The 24,919-nt window shown below is 40.1% G+C and overlaps 1 protein-coding gene across 1 annotated transcript in view; it reads left to right on the top strand.

The window, feature by feature from the left end:
• Nucleotides 1-11,179: 11,179 nt before the first annotated feature.
• Nucleotides 11,180-24,919, top strand: part of MEP1A (meprin A subunit alpha) — a 29,578-nt gene continuing 15,838 nt past the window's right edge. The window contains 8 exon segments of the mRNA XM_049873308.1: nt 11,180-11,269; nt 11,271-11,327; nt 11,329-11,359; nt 11,455-11,505; nt 16,446-16,486; nt 17,012-17,087; nt 21,121-21,238; nt 23,685-23,860. Of these exon segments, the coding sequence (XP_049729265.1) occupies nt 11,180-11,269; nt 11,271-11,327; nt 11,329-11,359; nt 11,455-11,505; nt 16,446-16,486; nt 17,012-17,087; nt 21,121-21,238; nt 23,685-23,860 (640 nt within the window).

The following is a 24,919-nucleotide window of genomic DNA, read 5'->3' on the forward strand; positions in this document are numbered from 1 at the left end:
CCTGGTCCTGCACCATATCCATGATCGCCTATGGATTGGATCATTGTGATCTATAGGATTTTCACTGTCTGATTTTTGAAAGTAGATCTCCAGGCCTTTCTTCCTAGTCCATCTTAGTCTAGAAACTCTACTGAATCCTGTTCGGTGTCACAGCCACCCACTAGCCTCCACTGACAGAGGGTGGTGGCTGTGCTTGAGGTGCATTGGCCAGGAACTGAACCCCAGTCTCTTACATGCCAAACCAAACCAAACCCGTTGCCATAGAGTCGATTCTGGAAGTGAGAAATCTACCACTGACCACCAATGTCTGGCCAGTCTTTCCTACCAGATGCCATGGTCCAATTTGACTTCCTGGGCAGTGATATTGCTCAGATTAGCCAGTGACTCTTCCTGAAATCAGGGGGGCAGCCTCGTAGCTCTCAGCCCCGTGGGCTTCAATTTCAAGTACAACAAACAACAACAACATGAAGGTACAGTAAGAGAACTGACAAAAAATGAAATAAGCCTGTTGTCCGATTGTTCTCCACACCTTGAAAGATGGGTGACAATGTGTTGTTTGAGGCCTATGAAGAGGAGAAGTTGAAACCAAATTGATTTTATGCCCACCAAGACCTGGAGTGAAGCTTCTCAGGGACATCACTGCCCATGGCCGGACCAGGTGAGTAAGAAGTTCCTGCTTGAGTCTCTAAACCTGGCCTGCTGGGATTGACCTTCGTGCAGCCCAAGACAGATCTGGTTGCAAAGGTCAGTGGGTCTCACACTTGCCATGTAGGATTTGCCCATGCTTGTTAAAAATGTAGGCCATCACACCACACCCCAGAAAGTCTATTCTCGAAGGTGTTCTAGAGTGGGTTTCTGCATGGAAGGCCTCTCTGATTCTTAACAGCTCCTATTGCCCTGTGGAAACCCTGGTAGCATAGTGGTGAAGAGCTATGGCTGCTAACCAAAAGGCTGAAGTTTGAATCCACCAGGCGCTCCTTGGAAACCATAAGGGGCAGTTCTACCCTGTCCTATAGGGTTGCTATGAGTTGGAATTGACTCAACAGCAATGGCAAAAAAAATTGCCCTGTGAGAAAACTGGAAACTGTTATGATCTTTATACACTTTTATGAAAAGGGATCCAAAAGGATACCATCTAATAACCACAATGGGAATGGTAGCGTCTGGTTAATTCAAATCCCATAGAACTCTATTTATGAAAGTGTATTCCATAAAAAACCTGCATCAGAATCATGAGGGAGGACAGCAATAACAAAAACCCAAACCTGTCGCTGTCAGTCAATTTCAGCTCATGGTGATCCTATGTGTTACAGAGTAGAACTACTCCATAGGGTTTCCTTGGCTGTAATCTTTATGGAAGCAGATTGCCAGCTGGGCCTTTCTTCTGCAGGACCACTGGGTGGATTCAAACTGCTAATCTTTAGGTTTGTGATCCAGCACAAAGCGTTTGTACCACCCAGTGACCACTTCATGGCGGAGAGGGAGTACTTATTAAAAATGCAGATTCCTGGGCTTCACCTTTCGAACTGAATCAGAATGTCCAACTTTCCAATTTTTAAGTTTAGGAATCTGTACTTCCACAAGCTTTCCAGAGAATTACAAAAGATTCTGTAGCTTGAAAACTATTTCCCGAAAGGCTAAGTGTTCTGAGTAAACTGTTGTAGACTAAACCCTGCAGAACTTGGGGCCCCTCATGCTGCAGCTTGATGGTGGAGGCCTTGCCCCTGGGATGCCAGGACCAGACCTAGGTAGACAAAGCTGCCTCTCAGGTGGTGTTTCAGGCACACTTGCTAGTAGCTGTGTGACCTTGGGCAGGTTTCTTAACCTCATGTCTCAGTTTATTAATCTATAAAATGGGATTCATAGTAGTGCCTACTTCACAGAATTGTTGTGACTGTTCAGTGGGGAAGTACACATTGACCCTCATGTGGTTGCCCAGCCCATAATAAACCAGCACTATGTACATGTTGGTTGCTGCTGCTGCTACTTTTGTGATTATTATTTCCACTAGCTCAATCTAGACCATCTGGAGGGTCAAACTCAAAACTCAGAGTCATTGAATCAATTCTTACTCATAGCAACCCTGTTGAAAAACCGGGGGTTGGCACACTATGGCCCGTTGCCAGCTTTTGTAAATAAAGTTTTATTTGAACACAGTCACAGATTCATTTACATTATTGTCTATGACTGCTTCCATGCTACAAACGCAGAGTGGAATAGTCACGACAGAGACTGTATGGCCCACAAAATCTAAAATATTTACTTTTTAAGAAGTTTACCAACTCTTGTTCTAAACCTCTTTGAATCCCTGTTAATACACTGATTGCCCTGGGAGGAACCGTAAGGTCAGTTGTGTAAGAGGTTAACTGATAGCTGATCGTGGACAGAACCCTGTAAGTGAGGTTGAGGAAATTGGTGTCTCAAAAGAGGGTAGAAAGAGGAGGAAGCAGGGGGGCCTAGAGGATCCCTGAGAAGGGCAGATGGGTGGAAGGAGTTTGCAAGCCTCCTAGCTTAGACCTGAGTAGGTCCTGACCTGGGCTTTAATGAGACTGGGGAGAGCCTAACAACAGTTGGGGAAGGATTTTCCCTCTTCCCACCTGCCAAGGGCTTCCTTCCTTCGAATAGCTTTCTCGCCTGTCAGTTTGTAAAATGCTCTTACTGAGATTAAAGCAAGTCACTGCATTCAATACCTTCTAGAGAAAATTGTATTTTACTGCATTTCAGCCAACATGCTAACTAATTGTCTGCTACGTGCCAGGCACGGGCAGATACAAAAAATGAAACATGGACCTTGCCCAGTGGCGTGCATAATCACCTTTTAACTGCATGGCCATAAACCCTTCAAACCAAGGACTTAAGGCTTCAGCCTGACTCACTTGACTTCCTGCGACCTGGGAGGATGAGGAAGTGCCTGAGATTGCAAATAACTGGTAACTAATTAACACTTGGAATCAATTTCACAAAAAGAAAACCACCAGCGTCAAGTTATGTCCACTGAAGGCCTGTACCCCCTCACCAGATTTTCCACAGAGCAAAGGGGTGCACTGAGCTTGGTGCTTTTGTTGTTAGTTGTCTGTTGAGTCAGACTTGAGCCCTGGCAACCCCACGTGTGCAGTAGAACCATAAGACAAAGTATGCTGTGGCCTTTTGGAAGCAGATTGTGGAGCCTGTTTTCCAAGGGGTCTCTGTTGTTGTTGTTGTTAGGTGCCATCGAGTCAGTTCCAACTCATAGCAACCATATGTACAACAGAACAAAACACTGCCAGGTCCTGTGCCATGCTCACAATCGTCATTATGCTTGAGCCCATTGTTGCAGCCACTGTGTCAATCCATCTCCTTGAGGGTCTTCCTCTTTTCCGCTGACCCTATATCTTATCAAGCCAGATGTCCATCTCCAGGGACTGATCCCTCCTGACAACATGTCCAAAGTATGTAAGATGCAATCTTGCCATACTTGTTTCTAATGGGCATTCTGGTTGTACTTCTTCCAAGACAGATTTGTTCATTCTTTTGGGAGTCCACAGTATAGTCACCACAATTCAAAAGTGTCGGTTCTTCTTCAGTCTTGCTTATTCATTGTCCAGCTTTCACAAGCATATGATGTGATTGAAAACACATATGGCTTCGGTCAGGCATGCCTTAGTCTTCAAGGTGACATCTTTGCTCTTCAGCACTTTAAAGAAGCCCTTCACAGCAGATTTGTCCAATGCAACTCGTCTTTTGATCTCTTGACTGCCGCTTCCATGGGTGTTGATTGGGGATCCAAGTAAAATGAAATCCTTGACAACTTCAGTCTTTTCTCCGTTTATCATGATGTTGCTCATTGGTCCAGTTGTGAAGATTTTTGTTTTCTTTATGTTGAGTTTGTAGTCCATACTGAAGGCTGTAGTCTTTGATCATCATCAGTAAGTGCTTCAGGTCCTCTTCACTTTCACCAAGCAAGGTTGTGTCATCTGTATAATGCAGGTTATTAATGAGTCTTCCTCCAACCCTGATGCTCTGTTCTTCTTCATGTAGTCCAGCTTCTCAGATTATTTGCTCAGCATACAGATTGAATAGGTACGGTGAAAGGATACAACCCTAACGCACTCCTTTCCTGACTTCAAACCATGCAGTATCTCCTTGTTCTGTCGGAACAACTGCCTCTTGATCTATGTAGTTTCCTCATGAGCACAATTAGGTGTTCTGGAATTCCCATTCTTCGCGATGTTATCCATAGTTTATTATGATCCACATAGTCGAATGCCTTTGCATAGTCAATAAAACACAGGTAAACATCCTTGGGTATTCTCTGCTTTCAGCCAGGATCCACCTGACATCAGCAATGGTATCCCTGGTTCCACTTTGTCTTCTGAATCCAGGCTGAATTTCTGGCAGTTCCTTGTCAGCAACATAGTACTGCCGCCACTTTTGAATATCTTCAGCAAAATTTTGCTTGCATGTGATATTAATGATAATTCCCACATTTGATTAGATCACCTTTCTTGGGAATAGGCATTAATATGGATCTCATCCAGCCCACTGGCCAGTTAGCTGTCTTCCAAATTTCTTCGCATAGAAGAGTGAGCACTTCCAGTGCTGCATCTGTTTGTTAAAACATCTCAATCGATATTCCATCAATTCCTGAAGCCTTGTTTTTCGCCAGTGCCTTCAGTCCAGCTTGGACTTCTTCCTTCAGTACCATCAGTTTCTGATCATATGCCACCTCTTGAAATTGTTGAACGTCAGCCAATTCTTTTTTCTGTAATGATTGTGTATTCCTTCCATCTTCTTTTGATATTTCTTGCATCATTTAATATTTTCCCAGTAGAATCCTTCACTATTGCTACTTGAGGCTTGAATTTTTTCTTCAGTTCTTTCAGCTTGAGAAATGCTGCGTATGTCCTTCAGTTTTGGTTTTCTGTCTCCAGATCTTTGCACATGTCATTATAATACTTTACTTAGTCTTCTCGTGCCATTCTTTGAAATCTTCTGTTCAGTTCTTTTACTTCATCATTTCTTCCTTTTGCTTTAGCTGCCTGATGTTCAAAAAGCAAGTTTCAGAGCCTCTTCTGATATCCATTTGGGTCTTTTATTTCTCCTCTTTTTAATGACTGCTTGCTTTCTTCATGTATGATGTCCTTGATGTCATTTTGGTCATTAGTGTTCAATGAGTCAAATCTGTTCTTCAGATGGTCTCTAAATTCAGGTAGGATATACTCAAGGTGGTACTTTGGCTCTCATGGACTTGTTCTAATTTTCCTCAGTTTCAACTTGAACTTGCATATGAGCCATTGATAGTCTGTTCCACAGTCAGGCCCTGGCCTTGTTCTGACTGACAATATCGAGCTTTTCTATCATCTCTTTCCACAGATGTGTATTCCATCTGGTGAGGTCCATGTTTATAGCTGCCTTTTACGTTGGTGAAAAAAGGACTTTGCGAAGAAGAAGTTGTTGGTCTTGCAAAATTCTATCATGCAATTTCTGGCATCATTTCTATCACCAAGGCCATATTTTCCAACTTGGGATCCTTCTTCTGTGTTCCCAACCTTCGCATTTCAATCACCAGTAATTATCAATGCAGCCTGATTGCATGTTTGATCAATTTCAGACGGCAGAAATTGGTAAAAATCTTCAATTTCTTCATCTTTGGCCTTAGTGGTTGGTGCATGAATTTGAATAATAGTATTAACTGGTCTTCCTTGTAGGAGTTTGGATATTATCCCATCACCGGCAGTGTTGTACTTTAGGATAGATCTTGAAATGTTCTTTTTGACAAAGAATGAAACACCATTCCTCTTCAAGTTGTTGTTCCAGGCATAGTAGGCTATGTGATTATCAGTTTCAAAATGGCTGATACCAGTCCATTTCAGCTCACTAATGTCTAGGATGTTGATGTTTATGAGTTCCATTTCATTTTCAATGATTTCCAATTTTCTTAGTTTTATATTTCATACATTCCGAGTTCTAATTAACAATGGATGTTTGCAGGTGTTTCTTCTCATTTTGAGTCATACCACATCAGCCCATGAAGGTTTTGAAAGCTGGACTCCATCCACGTCAGTAAGGTCAACTCAATGTTGAGGAGGCAGCTCTTCCCAGTCGTCTTTTGACTACCTTCCAACCTGGGGGGCTCATCTTCCAGCACTATATCAGACAATGTTCCACTGCTATTCATAAGGTTTTCACTGGTTAATTCTTTTCAGAAGTAGACTGCTGAGTCCTTGTCCTAGTCTGTCTTAGTCTGGAAGCTCAGCTGAAACCTGTCCTCTATGGGTGACCCTGCTGGTATCTGAATACCAGTGGCATAGCTTCCAGCATCACAGCAACATGAGAGCCCCCACAGTACGACAGACTGACAGACAGCTTTCAGCTAGTAGTTTAGTGCTTAAGCATTTGTGTGTCGCAGGGACTTCTTCTGTGCTCTTACTGCCTAACTTTTGCTAAGAGGCAGTGAGTGTGGACAGAAATAGCAATTGATCATTGAGTGCTTCTTATGTTTCCAATATCTGTGATTTACATATGCTTTCATTGAATACTTACATTAGCCCCATACAGTAGGCGCAATTGTCCATTTTACACATGGAAAACAGATGCTCAAAATGCCATAGCTAGTCAATAGTAGAAGGAGCCCTGATGGTGCAATCGTTAAGTGCTCAGCTGCTAACTGAAAGATCAGTGGTTTGAACCCACCAGCGGCTCCATGGGAGAAAAGACCTGGCAATCTGCCCCCATAAACATATAGCCTAGGAAGCCCTGTGGGGCAATTCTACTCTGTCCTATAGGGTTGCTATGAGTTGGAATCAACACCATAGCCCCCAACAACAACAAGTCAGTGGTGGAGGTGGGATTGAAATTACAATGGAACTGACCTCAAAGCCATTAAAACACATTGTTTAGGTAAGTGTAAGAAGGAATGGACCTTAGTTCCCTAGTGCTGCTGTAACAAAAATACCAAAAGTGAGTGGCTTTAAAAGCAGAAATTTCTTTTCTAATATTTCTGGAGGCTAGAAGTCCAAATCAGAGCCTCAGCCCTGTCAATTTCTTCCTTGTCAGTAGCCCTGGGTATTGACTGCTTCCTTGGCAATCCTCACATGGCATCTGTCTTCCCTCATGTGTGATTGTTTGCTCTGTGTCTGTGCTGCTCTTCATATGACTCAGAAGTGATTAGGTTAAGGATCCACCTATACTGATAAGATCTCAACTGATTGATTAATTGCATTGTATTAAATTCCATTATGGAAAGTTATCACATTAAGTTACACCCACATGTATAGAGGTTAGGATTCTAGCACATATTTTGGGGGGACGCAATTTAACCCATAACAGAAGGGAATGATAAAAGCATGTCTAGCTAGAAGCAGGGGAAGGTAAAGAGAATTAAATAGCCCCATTACTAACTGTTTGAAATTCTAATGCCTGGGGATTAGTGGGGAACAGGACCAAAGCAGAAGCATTGTCCTTTTCTTTAGAAAACAAAATAAAAAACAGAACCCTAAATCCCTATTTCCCGGTATCCAGAATTAACCAATGTTCACTTTTGTCTTAAAGACCAAAACCAAACCCGTTGCCATTGAGTCCATTTCGACTCATAGAGACCCTATAGGAAAGAGTAGAAGTTCCTCATACAGTTTCCAAAGCTATAATTCTTTATGGAAACAGACTGCCATATCTTTCTCCTGAGGAACGGAATGGCCGGTGGGGTTGAACAGCTGACCTTTCCGTTAGCAGCTAAGCATTTAACCAGTGTACCACTAGGGCTCCTTACTTTTGTCATAAAAAAAAAAAAAAAAAAAAAAATTTTTTTTTTTTTATAGTTGCTTCAAAATTTGAGAAAAATTAAATAAAACATTTAAGAAATAACTGTGGCCTCTGTTTTCCTCCCCGATTCTTACATTCCATTAGTCTCAGGAAATTGATGTTTATAAAGTTCCTCCGCCAGCCATTTTTTAATTGTACAGACAATATTTGGAATCAATCGACTCAACGGCACTGGGTTTGTTTGTTTTTTGTATTTTTGGTAAGCCATTTTAGCTGTTCAGCTAGTTTAGGTTCTTTTGGAGTCCCTGGGTGGGCCAAACATTTCATGAGCTCAGCTGCTAACCAAAAGGTTGGAGCCCATCCAGATTCTGACTCATGGCAACGCCGTGGATGTCAGAGTAGAACTGTGTTCCATAGGGTTTTCAATGGCTGATTTTTTAGAAGCAGATTGCCAGGCTTTTCTCCCAAGGCACCTCTGATTGGACTTGAATTGCCAACATTTGGTTAGCAGCTGAGCATGTTAACCATCTGCACCCAGCGATGCCTTTCTAGTATATACACATTTTCCCTCAGTTCTTTTATCATTAAAAAAGAGTATAGCAGTGAATATGTTCAATGGTACTTAGTGCACATAGGTACGAGTTTCTTTAGGATGCATACCTAGGATTGGAATTCCTATCTTTATAATCTATGCACATTTCAACTTTATTAGATAACACCAAATTGCTGTCTCACCAGCAGCATATGAGATTTCCTGTTTCCTCACATCCTTGTCAACACTTGGTATTGTCAGCCTTCTTCATTTATGTCAAATTGAGTCTGAGGAAGCATTTCATTGTTATTTAATTTGCATTTTTCTGATTACCTATGAGGTTGAGAATCTTTTCGTATGTTTATTGGTCATTTGGGTTTTATTTTTGTGAATTGCCTATTCATATTTTTTGCCCACTATGTTTCATTCTTTTTTAGATAGGGTTGCTATGAGTTGGAACCAACTCAATGGCACCTAACAACAATTTTTTTCCCATTTTTGTCTTAGATAGTCTCTCTTATTGATTTGTAGCAATTCATTACATATCCTGGATACCCACCACAAAAAACCCAGTGCTGTCGAGTCAATTCCGGCTTACTTATCCTTATTTAATTGTATGCAGTACATGTATCTTCTTCCTTTTGTGGCTTATCTTTTAACTATGTCATTGTCTCTTTTGCCATTACGAAGTTTAAATTTTGACATAGCCAAATCTATTGTTCTATTCCTTTATGATTTCTATGCTTTGTTTATTGTTTAATCTATCTTTGCTGACCTCAAAGTTAACGGTAGTTTCCAATTTTCTTCTTAACAGAAGTTTAGTTTTTCCTATTTATATTTTTAGTTCATGTGCAGTTTATTTTTGTGAATGGTGTAGGATAAGAATTTAATTTTTTTCTTCATATAGAAATCCTATGTTTCAACATCATTCACTGAAGAGATTAAAGTTTCCCTATTGATTTTTTTTGGGGGGGTTCCTCACATATAGTAAAGTACCATATATGTTTGCCTCTGTTTTAGTCCTTTGTATTCCATTCTAATGACCCTTTTGATCTTTCTTGTTGTCAATATCATACTCTCTAATTCCCATAACTTTATATAAAAATTCTAGATGTTATGGTAGGTTAGTTCTTTTCTCCTTGTTTTTCCTTTTCAGAAATATTTTTTATCTCTCCTTGGAGGTTTATTCTTTCATGGTGAATTTCCATTGAAAACCGTGTTAAATTTTTTAATGGAATGACGTTAAATTTCTAGATTAATATGGAAAGGATGACCATCTTTATTATACTGAGTCTTCTCATCCATGAACATTATATATATGATACGGAGCCCTGGTGGTGAAGTGGTTACCATATTTTTATGCAACTAATGCGTGCCATCTATGTTTGTTTGCTGACCCTGTCCCCCAACCCCAGGCATTTTCCTAAACCACTATGCATATATATATATATATATTTTTTTTTTTACAGAAACGTGAAAATTGGCATAGCTGCAATTACAAAAATACCCCTGAGGGTGGGTACGGAGCAGTTGACAAATGTAGAAGATGTGTGTTATTTGCATAAAAATACCTTAAGCTTGCTGGGCTGCTAACTGAAGAAAGGTCAGGGGTTTGAACCCACAAAAGAAAGATGTGGCTGCCTGCTTCTGTAAAGATTTATAACCTAGGAAACCCTATGGGGCAGTTCTACTCTGTCCCACAGGGTTGCTATGAGTAGGAATCAACTCGATGGCAGTGGGTTTGGTTTTGAGTTTGGGGTAATTGCTTTATAACATTTCCATAAAATTCTAATTCATCTTTTATTAGATATAAGTATTTTATAAGCATTTTGTAGATAATGTTTATTTCTATTGTGAAGGGGATCTTTTATCTGTTATATTTTACGAACAGTTATTGCTGGTGTATAGGAATGCTAAAAGAGCCCTGGTGGCTGCAGTGGTTAAGCACTTGGCTCCTAACTGAAAGGTTGGTTGTTCAAACCCATCGCAGAAAGCTGTGGCAGTCTAGTCCTGGAAAGATTTACAGCCTTGGAAAACGTATTAGTTATCTAACGCTACTATAACACAAATACAAGTAGATGGCTTTAACAAAGAGAAATTATTCTCTCACAGTTTAGGAAGCTAAAAGTCCAAATTCAGGGTGCCAGCTCCAGGTGAAGGCTTTCTCTCTCTGTTGGCTCTGGGGAAAGATCCTTATTATCAATCTTCCCCTGGTCAAGGAGCTTCTCTGTGCAGGAATCTCGGGTCCAAAGGATGTGCTCTGCTCCTGGTGCTACTTTCTTGGTCGTATGCGGTCCCCCTGTCTTTCTGCTTGCTTCTCTCTGTTATATCTGAAAAGAGCTTGGCTTAAAACACAAACTAATTTTGTAGATTGAGTCCTGCCTCATTAATATAGCTGCCACTAATCCCATCTCATTATCATCATACAGATAGGTTTTACAACACATAGGAAAATCATATCAGATGACGAAATGGTGGACAATCACACAGTACTGGGAATCATGGCCTAGCCAAATTGATACTCATATTTTTGGGGGACAAAATTCAATCCATGACAGAAACTCTATGGGGCAGTTCTACCCTGCCCTATAGGGTTGCTATGAGTCAGAATTGACTCTACCACAACAGGTTTGTTTTTTTTTTTAATAGGAATGCTATTGTTTTTTATATGCTGATCTTAGCATTAAATTTTTATAACTTTTCTGTAGTCTCTGACACTTGAGCTTTTTAGTTAAACTTAGTATCTACCCTCAAAAGGGTCAACGATATTTTCTTGGACTACCTATTTTAGTGCTACGGTACATATGAAGGGGTCAAAGTTTCATATGTAATATGATATGACAGGCCAAGGTTCAAAACATAATTATCACAAGGCGTCTGTCTGCTAACATCCATTCACTTGCAACAATGGTTTGGCCAAGATTCGCTTGTATTTTCTCTTTTGCCTTGTTTTTTGCCCAGATAACAGCTGTATCAGTAAGTAGATTTCTGCTCTTCAGGGTATTCAGAAATATTCATTCTGGTATACATTATTCATTTCCTGTATATTTATTCCCTTTCAGATTAAGCATCTTTCTGAAGAAAATGGTAAGAATCAACTGAAATGTGTAGAGGGTGTTTCTGAATTTCCTCTCGCTTGTCCAGTGAGACTAATAACAATTTTTTTTCCCTACTTTTAACAGTACATGATGCCGATTTTGATGAACAGAAGGACATTCCAGAAATCAATTTAGGTAGGTTCAATTTCTGCATTATCGATGCCTTGAAATAATTGAAAACCCAGTGCTAGAATGGCTGAAAGGCACTTACCTTTGTAATGCTGTGTTGGCTGACTTGGGGGGAGAAGGGTTAATTGGTGCTTCATTAGGACTTGTAGAGTTTGGAAAAATGCAGATATGGAAAGAGAAGGATGGTTAAACCACACTTTCTAGGAAAGCTATTGAGTCCTAGATGGATCTAGAAATACAGACCAAGTTTCTGTTTATAAACATTTCATTTTTTTAAGTTTCTGTTTTGAAAAAAAAGAAAAAGGAAATAAAAGTAAATGATTATGCTGCTTGCTAGAGACAAAATAGAAGGAATAAGTCTATGGTTTTATTTCATGAGAAGAAAACCTCTGTCCCTCTTTTGGGCACTCTTAGAGAAGAGCGTAAAGGTAGAAAGGTATTTCTGCTTAGATCTTGCCCACAAGTACGTTTCTTGGAGAAATTCATCAGCCTCGTCCATTATTGAGAAAAAAAGCTAAGTCATCATTGTCTCTCCCCCTGTTGTTCCGCTTTTGAAATGAGATAGAAGCCTCTATGTTCTGGGCATGTTTGGTTAGGATTGGTGGAAGTGGAGGTATTCCTGATTATAAACAACTGAGAGTTTACGAAAGCTTTTGTATCCAGTTGCATATTTATTTTTCAAATAATGTAGTGGGGAAAGTGTTTTCATTTTGCAGGAAGGGACAAGAGGCTCCTCGTGGTGAGGGTAACTTGCCCAAGATCACAAGTGGCAGAGATGAGACTCACTTTCATGCCTGTGACTGACAACCAGGTGCCACAGAGTCGACTCTAACTTGTGGTGACCCCAAGTGTGTCAGAGTAGAACTGTGCTCCGTAGGGTTTTCAATGGATGATTTTTTGGAAATAGATCACCATACCTGTCTTCCAAGGTACCTCTGCGTGGACTCAGACCTCCAACCTTTCAGTTAGCAGATGAGTGCTTAACTGTTGGCACCATTCAGGGACTCCTTCTGACTGATATCTCAGAACTATTTGAACACTACAAAGCTGAAAAATCCATAAATAAGGGTTAAATTTCTCTGGCCTTGTCCCACTTACTGGGAAGACAGATTGGTTCGTATTTAATTGGAAAAGTATTGAGAATGACTTCATGTGCAGAGTGGAAATAGTTTGGTCGGGAAAATGGGTGCATGGGTAAACGGATCCCAAGACTTCAGAGGCGGGCATCAAAGTATCTTCGGAGTCAAACAGTCAAGATGTATGAAATTCAGAGGCTCTACTGTATTTTAAAACAGGGCTGTTATTAGAATTAGTGTTCTTCTAATCTAATCCTTATTTGCCTAGTAAAAATTAATTCTTTCATCTTTGAGCCACTTCTTACTCTTCAGCCCCACAGCCACCTCTGAACTATAATCTCGATCAAAGAAAAAAATCTCTTTACCGTGTAGGTATACCCTATTTTTTAGGCCGTTCCAAACAAGTTACCAAGGTCGGTTGGGCTAGTAGTCATGTAGCAAGATTATTAAATCATAAATTGGTTGGGAAAATTACACAGAGAAAGATGTCATCTTTTGACTATCTTTTCTCTATGCCTCGCAATGCCAATTTAACACTTCTTCTACCCCAAAACTTGCTTCTCCAAGTCTTTTTCCTTTCAGTAAATGCAACTCCCTCCTTCTAGTTTGTTGGGACCAGAACCTCAGAGTTTCCCTTAAGACTTTGTCTTTCTCTCACACCTTACACCAGCTCTCTCAGCAAATGCTATTAGATATGCCTTCAAATTTTATCACAAGTTAGTGCTTTTCTATCTTTCACTGCTGTCATCCTGGTACGAGACACTCTGTCTCTCACCTTGTCCTTGCAGTGGTCTCCTAACTGCTCTCCTCATTCTGCCCTTACCCCCTGGAGACAATTCTTTATATGGTAGTCAGAACTCTCCTTTTGCTATAAATCAGATTATGTCATATCTCAGGTCATCCATCCAACACAAAATAAGGGCCCTAGGGTACTGATTGGAGTCCCTGGGTGGTACCAACATTTAACATGCTTGGCTGCTAACTAAAAGAGTGGTACCCAGAGGTGCCTTAGAAGAAAGGCCTGGCGGTCTGCTTCAGAAAAATCAGCCATTGGAAACCCTGTGGAGCATAGCTCTACTTTGACACACATGGGGCCGTCATAAGTCAGAATCAACTCAAGGAAAACTGGATTTTTTCTTCCCCCCGAAGGCTTGATATTCAAAGTGTGTTCTATAGGCCAACAGCACCTACATCATCTAAAAGCTTTCTTAGATGCGGCATTTGGGGCTTCTGAATCACCACCTCCATTTTGACAGAGCCCCAGGCGATTCCTATGCACATTAAAGTTTGAAGTAATTTGACCTCTGCCACTTCTCTGGCTTCATTTTTTTTTATTATTCTCCCCTGCGCTCACTCCAACTTTCCAGCCACCCTGACCTCATAGCTATTCCTCTACAAAAGTGGCTTTCGAAATGTGGTCCCCCAGCCAGCAGCATCAGCCTCATGAGGGAACTTGTTAGAAAAGAACATTCTCGGGTCCCACCCCAGACCTACTGAATCAGAAAACTGTGTTTTAACAAGCCCTCCAGGGGATGCTGATGGTAAAGTTTGAGAACCACTGCTCTAAGACAAAGGAGTCTTGGTGGTGCAAGTGGTTTGCAATAGGCTGCTGACTCAAAGCTTGGTGGTTTGAATTCACCCAGTGACTCAGCAGAAGAAAGAGCTGGCAATCTGCGTTTGTAAAGATCACAACCAAGAAAACCCTATGGAGCAGTTCTACTCTGTAACACATGGGGCGCCAGAAGTTGGCAGCTGACTCGAAGACAGCTCACAACAACAGGCTCTAAGATGTCAAGGCTTTCTGCCTCAGGACCTTTCTATCTGCTGTCGCTTCTGCCTCTAACACTCTTCAAAAACTCCTTCACATCCCTCAGATTTCTGCTTATCATGGAGTATTTCTCTGACTGCCCTTTGTTAAATAGCAACCCTTCCTCACCTGGGTACCCTTTATCCCCCTTTACCACGCTCAGTGTTTTTCTATTGCATAAATCACCACCTGACACGCTCTACCTGTATTAGCTTGTTTGTTTGTCTGCCCACCCCCACCTCCCAATCAAGAATGTCGTCTCCCTGAGGGCTTGTTTGGTTTCCTGCTATATCCTCAGCATCTAGAACAATGTCTAGGACATATTACAAACAAAAACCAAACCAGTTGCGGTGGAGCGATCCTGACTCAGGGCGACATACTAGGCACAAAGTAAGTAGGTGCTAGATAAAGGAATTGGGTGGTGAAGAGATTGGGACTTAGACATTTCACTGGATATATTCTACTTTGAGTATATGCTTCCTCTGTTGCATCCACCCACTTTTGACCCTATCCATGCTACCAGCTATTGGGTCCAAAGTCTGAGTGGGCTCGTTCAAGACCCCCCTAAGCCACAGGCTAGAGGTTAGAAAAATGCATACTTTTGTTCATAGGAAGCCTAGATGAAAGTGTGGGTGGACCAGCACATATTACTCTTACTGACAGTGGTACAGTGGTGTCATTGCTGAGTTTGTTGTGCTGTTACCATACAGGGTCTCTATGTGTCAGAATCAACTTGATGGCGGTGAGTTAGGTTAGTTTTTAGTTACCATATAAATAAGCTAGGGTTATGGAGGTCAAGCAAAGCTAGGAAATGTGTGGATATGGAAAGGGGATGATGCAGAGACAGCCTTAGTCTCAAACGTGTCACCTCCTACCTAATTCCCCCTTGGTGTCATTTGCAGAGACCTAGCCCTGCTCCTGAATGAACCACTGTTGTTAGGCAGTTCCCCATAGGGTTTTCTTAGCTGTAATCTTTATGGAAGCAGATTGCCAGGTCTTTCTCCTGTGTAGCCACTGGGTGGGTTTAAAGCCCCGACGCTTAACCGTTTACGCCACCAGGGCCCCTTGAGTGAACATACCAAAAAACCAAGCCCGCTGCCATTGAGTTGATTCCAACTCATAGCACAAAGTAGAACTGCCCCATAGGTTATCCAAGGAATGGCTGGTGGATTCGAACTGCTGACCTTTTGGTTGGCAGCCGAACTCTTAACCACTGCTAAATACCGCCTTTGTAACCATATTAGCCTATAGCGATCATTCTCTGGCTTGGCCTCCACACCTGTAAAGAGGGACTGAACCGTAATCTATTGATCTTGTCTGAAGCAGTTTGTGTTTTACAGGGTGACTGCTAGTCACATAAGGGCTGTGATAAGTGTTATTCTTTTAAATGCTTAGGAAGCTTTCCCACAAGGAACTTCCTTTTTAAGGATCTTATTTTTAGAAACAGTGTGAAGCTAGAATTGAGCAACACCAGCAGTGGTAGAGTACACTCTGCTAGTCTCCTGACAGGAGATGTTTGGAAGTGCAGCTTTAAACGGATCTGTCTACATTCACCTGATCTTCCTTATTACAAGGGCGTCACTTTGAGCTTGGCTTTGGCGGGTACCGTTATCTTTTCATGGGACAGAGCAAAACCTATCCATTTACTTAGGGATGAGAAGCAGGATGGTACAATAACAGAAACGGCCCTGACAGGAGTCAGGAGTTCTAGTACTGGGTGGGCCATTGACCACTTAGCACATCACTTACTGTCTTTGGACTCTGTTTCTTTCCCTGGAGTATAAGAGGTTTGGAGTCTGTGATCAGTAAGATCCCTTTTAACGCATCTCTTATTCTAAGACTCTTGGACAATGCTCCTTGTTCCAAAAATGAAAACAATGTATGCATTGATATGTGGTACTTGTGAGCTATTTTTTAGAGGGAATTTTTGTATTATTTCAAAAAGAGTTTCATACATAAAAATTAATACTTAAAGATTGATAATGACAAAGATTAATTTTATTATAAGAGGTGTCTTTTAGCAATGCTCATTCAGATATTCTTTTTATTAAATCCACATTTAGATGCAGGCCTGGACCTCTTTCAGGGGGATATCTTTCTGCGGGTGAGTACCTGCCGATGACATGGTAACATTCTTCAGAGATTTGCTGTGCCACTGGAGGGTGAGCCTCTGCCCTACATCCATCCCTGGGATGGGCACTGTGGAGTAGAAGAAAGAATTCTAATCCATAATCTGTGCCCACAAGGACTTCTACTTTAGTTAATGATGACAAAAGTAGATGAAAAAAATAGCAGACAGCACAAAAGTCTGTAATGATTAAATTGCTGGTATGCCCAGTTTTCCTAATAAGTGAAAAATGAGAGACAATGAAAGGATGTGTATGTTTAGAGTGGCTATCTCAGTTTTTGGGAATTGCAGGTGTTATTCATTTTCTTCTTAATAATTTCTCTAACTTTTCCAAATTGCCTCTAATGAATTTCTATTGATTTTACACTCAGAAGACAATAGTTTAAATGGTGGAATAGACTGTTCGTGGTGTAAGAGTTTAGTGAGGGAAGGGGACAAGGAGAGCTTGAGGATCACCTTGAGGACTGGCCTTTCCAGTCATCTTTGCCTCTGTTTTCACAGAACTCCAGAAATGCCCTGAGAGACCCAACCACCAGGTGGAAGTTCCCCGTTCCTTACATTCTGGCGGATAACTTGGGTAATAATATTAATGACTCTTAATTAGGAGATTCTGGTTTAACTCTTTCTCTCTTCTCTCTCCTCCTATTAATCAGCTTCAGATTGAGAGTAACCGTCAATGTGTAAGTGGGTTCCAAGTCCTCACAATTCCTTACCTCCTGGCAAGAGAGGCATGACGTTACATTGAAACCAGTACCACTTAGACTGTCTGAGATACAGAGCATCAAATAATAATTTTTAAAAAGCAGAACACGTTAGAATGTTAATGAAGCCAGCAGCAACATAAAGAACAAAAATGCAATGAAATGTAATTATACTTCATAGCAATGAAAAAATTTCATGTTAAATATTTTTTTAGGCAAAGATAAATATGGTAAAAGTCTTACCTGAGGTGTAAGGATACTATTTTCAGCGTATTGCTTTTTTTTCCCCTTTTATTCATTACAAAAGAAACATACCACACTTTTGAGAAATGGAAATGTTTATGTTTATTTCACATGTTCATGTTCATAAGTATTATTAATTACTTCTCTTTGCCTGAAAGCTAAAGAACTGAAAAAGTTACGTTTTACTCACTGTTAGAAATAATCATTGGTGGAAATAAATACATATTAGAAGCCACATGTGGACACTGGCTGACCTCAAGCAGCTGACTAATAGCTGAGCCGCCACGTTGCTGCAATGCCTTCCAGACCCATCCTACATAGAGGGAGAAGATCTGAGAGGAGAGGGGAAGTCAGCACAAGGTTGCTCAGTTTTACTGGACTGCCAGCCTGATCCCACTTCAGGAGATGTAGATAACGTTTAAGTATTTTCCATCAGTGTTATCAGTGTTGCCTTGAACCTCTTTCCTGGAGAAGAGCTAGATATAAACAAATGTTGTTACTCTCAGTTATTTGTTGGCCTATTGAGTCAAGTTTTTCCCAATGTTTTGTAATACACTGGCAAGTTCATGAAGTGCCAGTATTATTGGAGCATGAGTTAAGAAACACCCATTTTAACAGTGGCTCTTTCCCATGGCACTTTTTCTTTATGTTGGTCATACCTGTGCCCCCTCTCCCACCAATGCATAGACCTATTTATTGAATCCCTATTATATCGCTGGCACTGTGCCTCCACTGGGTATCTTATTTAACCTTCACCATGTGTCTGTGAGTTGCAAGTTGATGTTTCTCAAACTTTAATGTGCCTAAGGCTCACCTGAGAATCTTGTCAAAGCTCAGATTCTGGTTCAGTAGGTCAGGGTTGGGGCCTGAGATTTTGAATGCCCAACATCTCCAAAGTGATTCCAATTCTGCTGGTCTGTACACTAACTTTAAGTAGCAAGAGCCCTCTACCTGCAAGGTGGGTGATAGATAGGCAGAGAGCAAGATTGGAGATGGGGGCCTGAAATAAGGTAGAGGCAGTAAAGATAAACCTGTTGCCATCAATTCAATGCCATGTATGTCAGAGTAGAACTGTGCTCTGTAGGGTTTTCAGTGGCTGATTTTTCAGAAATAGATCACCACGCATCTCTTCTGAGGTGCGTCTGGGTGGATTTGAAGCTCCAACCTTTCAGTTATCAGCTGAGCATGTTAACCGTTTGCACTCCCCAGGGATTCCACAGTAAAGATATACCAGTAGCAACGAAAAATTTTGTGGTAACGTCACATGAGAATCATCTTTAGAATTAAAAAAAAAAATTTAGGGTATGGGCTCATACCACTGTGAAAAGCAAACCTACTACTTAGAACTCAATATTTGCGTATAGTTCCGTTTTTAAAGTTAACTTTACTTAGAGCAAAATGCAAAAATTTTAGAAGTCCTGGCAATTTTTTTTGGTCATTTATTTCATTTTATTTTTTCGTGAAAATATACAGAGCAAAAGATATACGATTTCAACAATTTGTATTTGTAAAATTTTAGTGACATTGATAACATTCATGTAGACAATTCTTTAAAAGAGCGCAATGCTCAAGACATCCCTAATTTACAAGTCATGACTTTTGACAAATGTGTAAACCTATGTATATATTTCCATCACTCCAGAAAGTTCTCTTGTGCTCATTTCTAGTCAATCTTCATTCCCACTCCCCAAGAGGTAACTCCGTTCTAATTTTCCCCCACAGATTAATTTTACCTGGTACAGAACTTCAGAAAAATGTCATGTAGCATATACCCTTTAGTTTAATGTAATATTTTTGAAGTTCACCCATGTTATTGTGGATCAATAGTCATTTTTACTGCTCAGTAATATTCCATTGATGCCACTGTACGAATATACTGCAACTTGTTTATCTATTTTCCTGTCAAAAGACATTGGGTTGTTTCCATTTGGGGGCTGTTATAAAGAAAGATGCTGGGATCATTTTTGTGCAAGTCTATGTGAATACAAGTTTCTTTTTAAAATTTTTTTCTCTTGGGTAAATGTCTAGGAATAGAATTGCTTGACTAGATGTTAAGTGTATGTTTATAAGAAAATGCCCAATTGTTTTCCAAAGTGACTGTGCCATTTTATACTCCCGCTAACCCCATGTGAGTGTCTCATTTGCTCTTTATCCTCACTAACATCAATGTTGTCAACTTTTTTATTTTAGCTATTCTAGTGGCTGTGAAATGGTATCTCCTTGTAATTTAAGTTCAAAGTTCCAGACTTTCATGTACAAACTGGTCATCTGTATATCTTCTTTTGTGAAGTGTCTGTCTAGTTGCCTCGTTCCATTTTTACAATTTAGTCAGGTTAAGGAGGGAAAAAGAGATGTCAACTTTAAATTAACTCTCAGAATGCTCACCATTTGGCCTGAGGATAACAAAAGCAGCATCACCTTCCAAAAAGCTTGGCTTTAGTATAATCAAACTTTTTTCCTTGTATTTATGTGACATCCCAGCACTCTTGAGGTACATCTTGGTAATATTATGAGTGTCACTAAGTAAGAATAGGTAACAGCCCCTGAAAATCCTTCAGTAGGCTTAATGCATGTTTTCTTCTTTTATAGTTATTGTTTGTGTTCTTCCCACAATTAATTTACCGATGATTTCAATGACCGTTTCTTTTAATAATCCTCATATAATCTTATGACATCTGAACTGTGGATTCTACAACTTGGTAGTTTATTAACAAAATAAGGGCCAGAAACAAAGCAAAAACAAAACAAAAAACGTAAGTGCCTGATAAACTGCCAAGAATTATAAGCTGTTTGAGAGGATGAACACATTCAGATGTACAAGAAATACAATTTAACTTTATAAAACTTAGCTTAATTTTTAAGTTACCTTCAATGAGCTGACGAAACTTAAAAAGCTGACAAACAAAAAAACCACCCAATAAAATATTATCTTGGTTTCTCTGGTCTATCTTTCCTCCTGCCCCATCCTTATCTTATGCAATGCCAAAAGTATGTGCCTAGGGGTGAAAGGAAAGACTTTTGATCTCTGGTCATTGGTCCACACAGATTACTGTTAGGCATTTGTCCTTCCTGACCCTTCAGGCCTATTAGTTTTCTGCTGCTTTGATGCCAAGCTTGTATTACAAAAATCTTTTCCCCAATTGCCTGCAGTGCTGAGTCTCTAGAGTTGCCATCTCCCCAAGGGTCTTGCAGGGAAGCAAGGCAAAATACCATATGTACTTCTTATGCTTTCAAAACCGACAAATACCTCTAAGTTCTGCTCTCCTTCTCCAGCAGGAGGGAATGTCTTTTAAGGCTGGAGCGAGAAACTCCATTCTCACTGCTTCTCTGCTTTTCTCCAAGGCACTTTGTCTATGCATACAAAACCGAAAGTGACTTGCAAGTCACTTTTATTTTCTGCTCTGCCGTGTGGTTCTTCTGAAGCAATGCGTTCATGCTTTCTGCTTATATCTGGGGAAGGGAGAAAATAGGGAAGTTATTTTATGATTTTATTCAGCCACTACTAATTTTGCCATTTTAGATCCCCAGGGATGTATTTACTACCAAAAAATCTGTTTTGAGCCTCTGTGGATTTCACGTAGTGGCATAGTTTTCTTTAAACGATAAGTTATATATACTCCCTAAGATCTAAATAATACTCATTGGTATTTTTATCGATTTTTGCAGACCTGAATGCCAAAGGAGCCATTCTCTATAGCTTTGAAATGTTCCGCCTCAAGTCTTGTGTGGATTTCAAGCCCTATGAAGGCGAGAGCTCCTATATCATATTTCAGAAGTTTGGTGGGTTAGTATGCAATTTTATGGTGTGGCTTATAAAAACGACACATCTCTTTCTAAGGCTAAAAGAAGAAATTGGAAAGAAACTAAAACCAAAATTAAATCTCTCATTGTGAATATTTAAATTCTTCGAGCTGTGACAAGAATGGTAGTTTGGCTACCTCTGGGCTCCAGGGAGATTTATTTTAATTCTTCTCTTAGATTAAGGCCGTGTTTTAAATTATGGCAATGGGTTTGGGTTTTAAGTATATATATAACAAAACATTTGCCATTTTAGCACTTTTTACATCTACAATTTAGAGACATGAATTATGTTCATCATGTTGTTTAATCATCACCACTCTCTTTTTTCCATCACCCTAAAGATCAGTCTCCCCGAAACAATGACTCTCTTTTCCTGTTGTCTTCACCTCTCGTAACCAGTAAACTTTGATCTCCATACATTTGTCTATCTGAAATATATCAAATAAGTGGGATCATACAATTGTTTGTGTATTGTTTGAGGTTCCTCTGGGTCGCAGAAATGGAGATTACTAAAAGTATTTGGATAGTTTCTTTTTATGTGACGGGAAAACATTTAAAGTAGATTTCAGGCCTTGCCCAAACCAAAGATTTTAAAAGTTTTCTGCTTTTGACTACTTCATTTTGTCCCTTGGCAACCTCTTGGCTTCTTTAAAGAACCAAAATCTTTAATCATTCATGTAAAATTTCAGAAAAAAATCCTTTTCTTAACACTTTTATTTCCATTCTTTACCACTTTTGCATCACTTTTTTTCACAAAGAGAAACTTCTTTCTCTTAAAGACAAAACAAAGTCAACACAATTACTTTCCAAAAGTTACCCCTTTCCCACTAAAATTCTCTTAGCTTCTGTTCAGTGTATAACTCAGTATAACTCAGTGTGTAGGCACCTGAAGAAGGGGTGGGTCAGCACTGAGGGCCATTCTCTGTACAAGGGGAACCTAGGGGCCTCTTAGTTGCCAGTGGCCAGGAGGTGCCTCTGAAACATTTAAGTTAGGGCGGGTGAGAAAGAAAGTCTGAGGAAATCAACCCAAATGCCCCAAAACTCTGTGGAGAGGGGGCTCAGGTTCTCTGGCGCTTGAGGCCCCTGGGTTCTTTCAGAAAGACAGAGGCCAACGGTTCACAGAATAGTGGAGTTTATGGTATTTTTGCAACTTATTCCTTTCTACTAAAGGAGAGATATAAAAAGAAAAGATAAAGAATAAGTGCTTCCTGTGGGCTGTGGATACTCTGCAAAGTAAACTCTAAGTTAGTAATGAATTCTCACTGTCAGAGAGACAAGCTGATCACAGTGGTGTTTGCAATGCACTAAAAATTGTTGAGTTGTACATTTAAAATGGATGAGTTTTATATTAGATAAACCAGAACTTATAGTATATAAACTAGAACTTAGAAAAGTTAAAAAATAGAAAAACAAGTTTCATCTTTGATCTTAGAAATCAAATCAGTTAGCATTTGAAGGTATATGATGTTAGGGATCTTAGGGAAAACAATAGCAGGTAAGACAATTTGCCTGTTGCCAAAAACTAAAAAAACCAAACCCATTGACATCGAGTTGATTTTGATTTATATCGGCCCTATAGGACAGAGAAGAACTGCCCCATACGGCTTCCAAGGAGCGCCTGGTGGATTTGAACTGCCAACCTTTTTGTTAGCAGCCGTAGCCCTTAACCACGATGCTACCAGGGTTTCCTGCCTGTTGCCAAAGAGCCTGCAATTCATCCTGTAGCATTTCAAACTATCAGCAAGCGGGAGAGCGATGAATAGATGGAGCACAGGGGATTTTAAGAGCAGTGAAACTACTCTGCATGATACTGTCATGGTGGATACATGACATTATGCATTTGTTAAAACCCATAGAACTGAGCAACGCGGAGTGAACCCTAATGCAAACTATGGACTTTAGTCAATAATAATGTATCAATATGGATTCATTAATTATAACAAATGTTTCCCATGAATGCAAGATGTTAATAGGTGAAACTGTGAGAGGAAGTAGGGCATATGTGGAAACCTTTGTACTTTTCTGTGCAATTCTTCTGTAAGCCTAAAACTGCTCAAAAAAGCAAAGTCTGTTTTTTTTTTAAAAAAAAAGCCCATCATGGTACAGTGTCCTCTGGACATGCGGAGGTGAGAAAGAATGCCAATTTTTACCTCATTTTACTTTATGCATTATTAGAATTACGTTTCCTTTGAGTATGTAACACTTTTACAAAGGATCATCACTTTTAAAGCCTGAATAAAATTCCCTGTAGACAATGTTTCTTATTAAACCGTTCCTCTATTGTTTAACCATCAACATATGAGAATGCTGTTGATAATTTATTTTAAAAAACAAACCTAACATTTCTAAATTATGTTCTGGAATCTTATAAGTTACAGCCATTTTAGGATTTAATTCTCTAGGAGAAATTTTCTCTCTTGTCTTTAAAGATGCTGGTCAGAGGTTGGTGACAAGCACGTGGGACAGAATCTTTCCATTGGCCAGGGGTGTGACGATAAGGCCATCATTGAACATGAGATCCTGCATGCTCTGGGATTTTACCATGAGCAGTCAAGGACTGACCGAGACGATTATGTGACCATCTGGTGGGATGAAATTATTTCAGGTGTGTACTAACCTAATGTGGTTGGGTGGAATTTAGTATTGTCTTTAGCACTTGCTAAGACCAGCTCTGGGATGGCCAAATTTGCATCATCTGGGGCTTTAGCTTTTTCAGTGGGAACATAGGGAGGCTACTGAGTTCCTGGGTGGTATGAGAGGTTAAAACGCTTGGCTTCTAACCAAAAGGTCAGAGGTTCGAATTCACCTAAAGGTCTTTCAGAACAAAGGCCTGGTGATCTATTTCTGAAAAATCAGCCTTGGAAAACCCTATGAAATACAGTTCTACTGACACACGTGGGGCTGCCGTGAATCAGAGTCAACTCAGTGGCAACCATTTTTAGTTTTTTGTTTTAATGATTAGTTGGCTCCTCCTGTGGATTTTGCCGCTCTGATCATAACCGATCCTAGGCAAGAGTTTCAGAACATGGTGTAGGTTGGTTAAATAAAAGTGTGGTTAACTAAAAGTTGACCTGAAGATTTTGCTTTATTTCAGTGTTTTTGTTGAAACTCTATCTAAAATGCGGTCTATTTTCCTGTCTTAGTGAGTGAATTGAATTAGGTCTCTGAGGATGTCAGGGTCATTTTTCTGGATGTAAAATATTACGTAGCTCTAGAAATCTCATGTAACTCTAGAAGGCTATATGAGATTTCATTTACAATATGATGACCTGGATGGTGCAAACAGTTAAGTGCTTGATTATTAGCTGAAAGGCTGACAGTTCGAACCCATCCAGAGGCGCCTCAGGACACAGGCCTGGCAACCTGCTTCTGAGAGATCACAGCCTTGAAAATGCTATGGAGCACAGTTCCAATGTGGCACGGGGTCCCCATGAGTAGGACGGACTCAACAGCAACTAACAACAACAACGGGACATACACCAGATTTTTTTTGATGTTTTATCAAATCAAAGACAGGTGTTTAAAAACAAAACAACAAAGAATACTGTCATCTGAAATTGCAAACCCAATTCTGTTAACTCTTATTAATTATCTGAGCTCTAGTGGCTGCAACACAGCGGCTGCGACAATGAGCTCAAACACAGCAACAGTTGTGAGGATGATG

The sequence above is a fragment of the Elephas maximus genome, chromosome 1, assembly GCF_024166365.1.
Source record: "Elephas maximus indicus isolate mEleMax1 chromosome 1, mEleMax1 primary haplotype, whole genome shotgun sequence".
Classification (NCBI taxonomy): Eukaryota; Metazoa; Chordata; class Mammalia; order Proboscidea; family Elephantidae; genus Elephas; species Elephas maximus.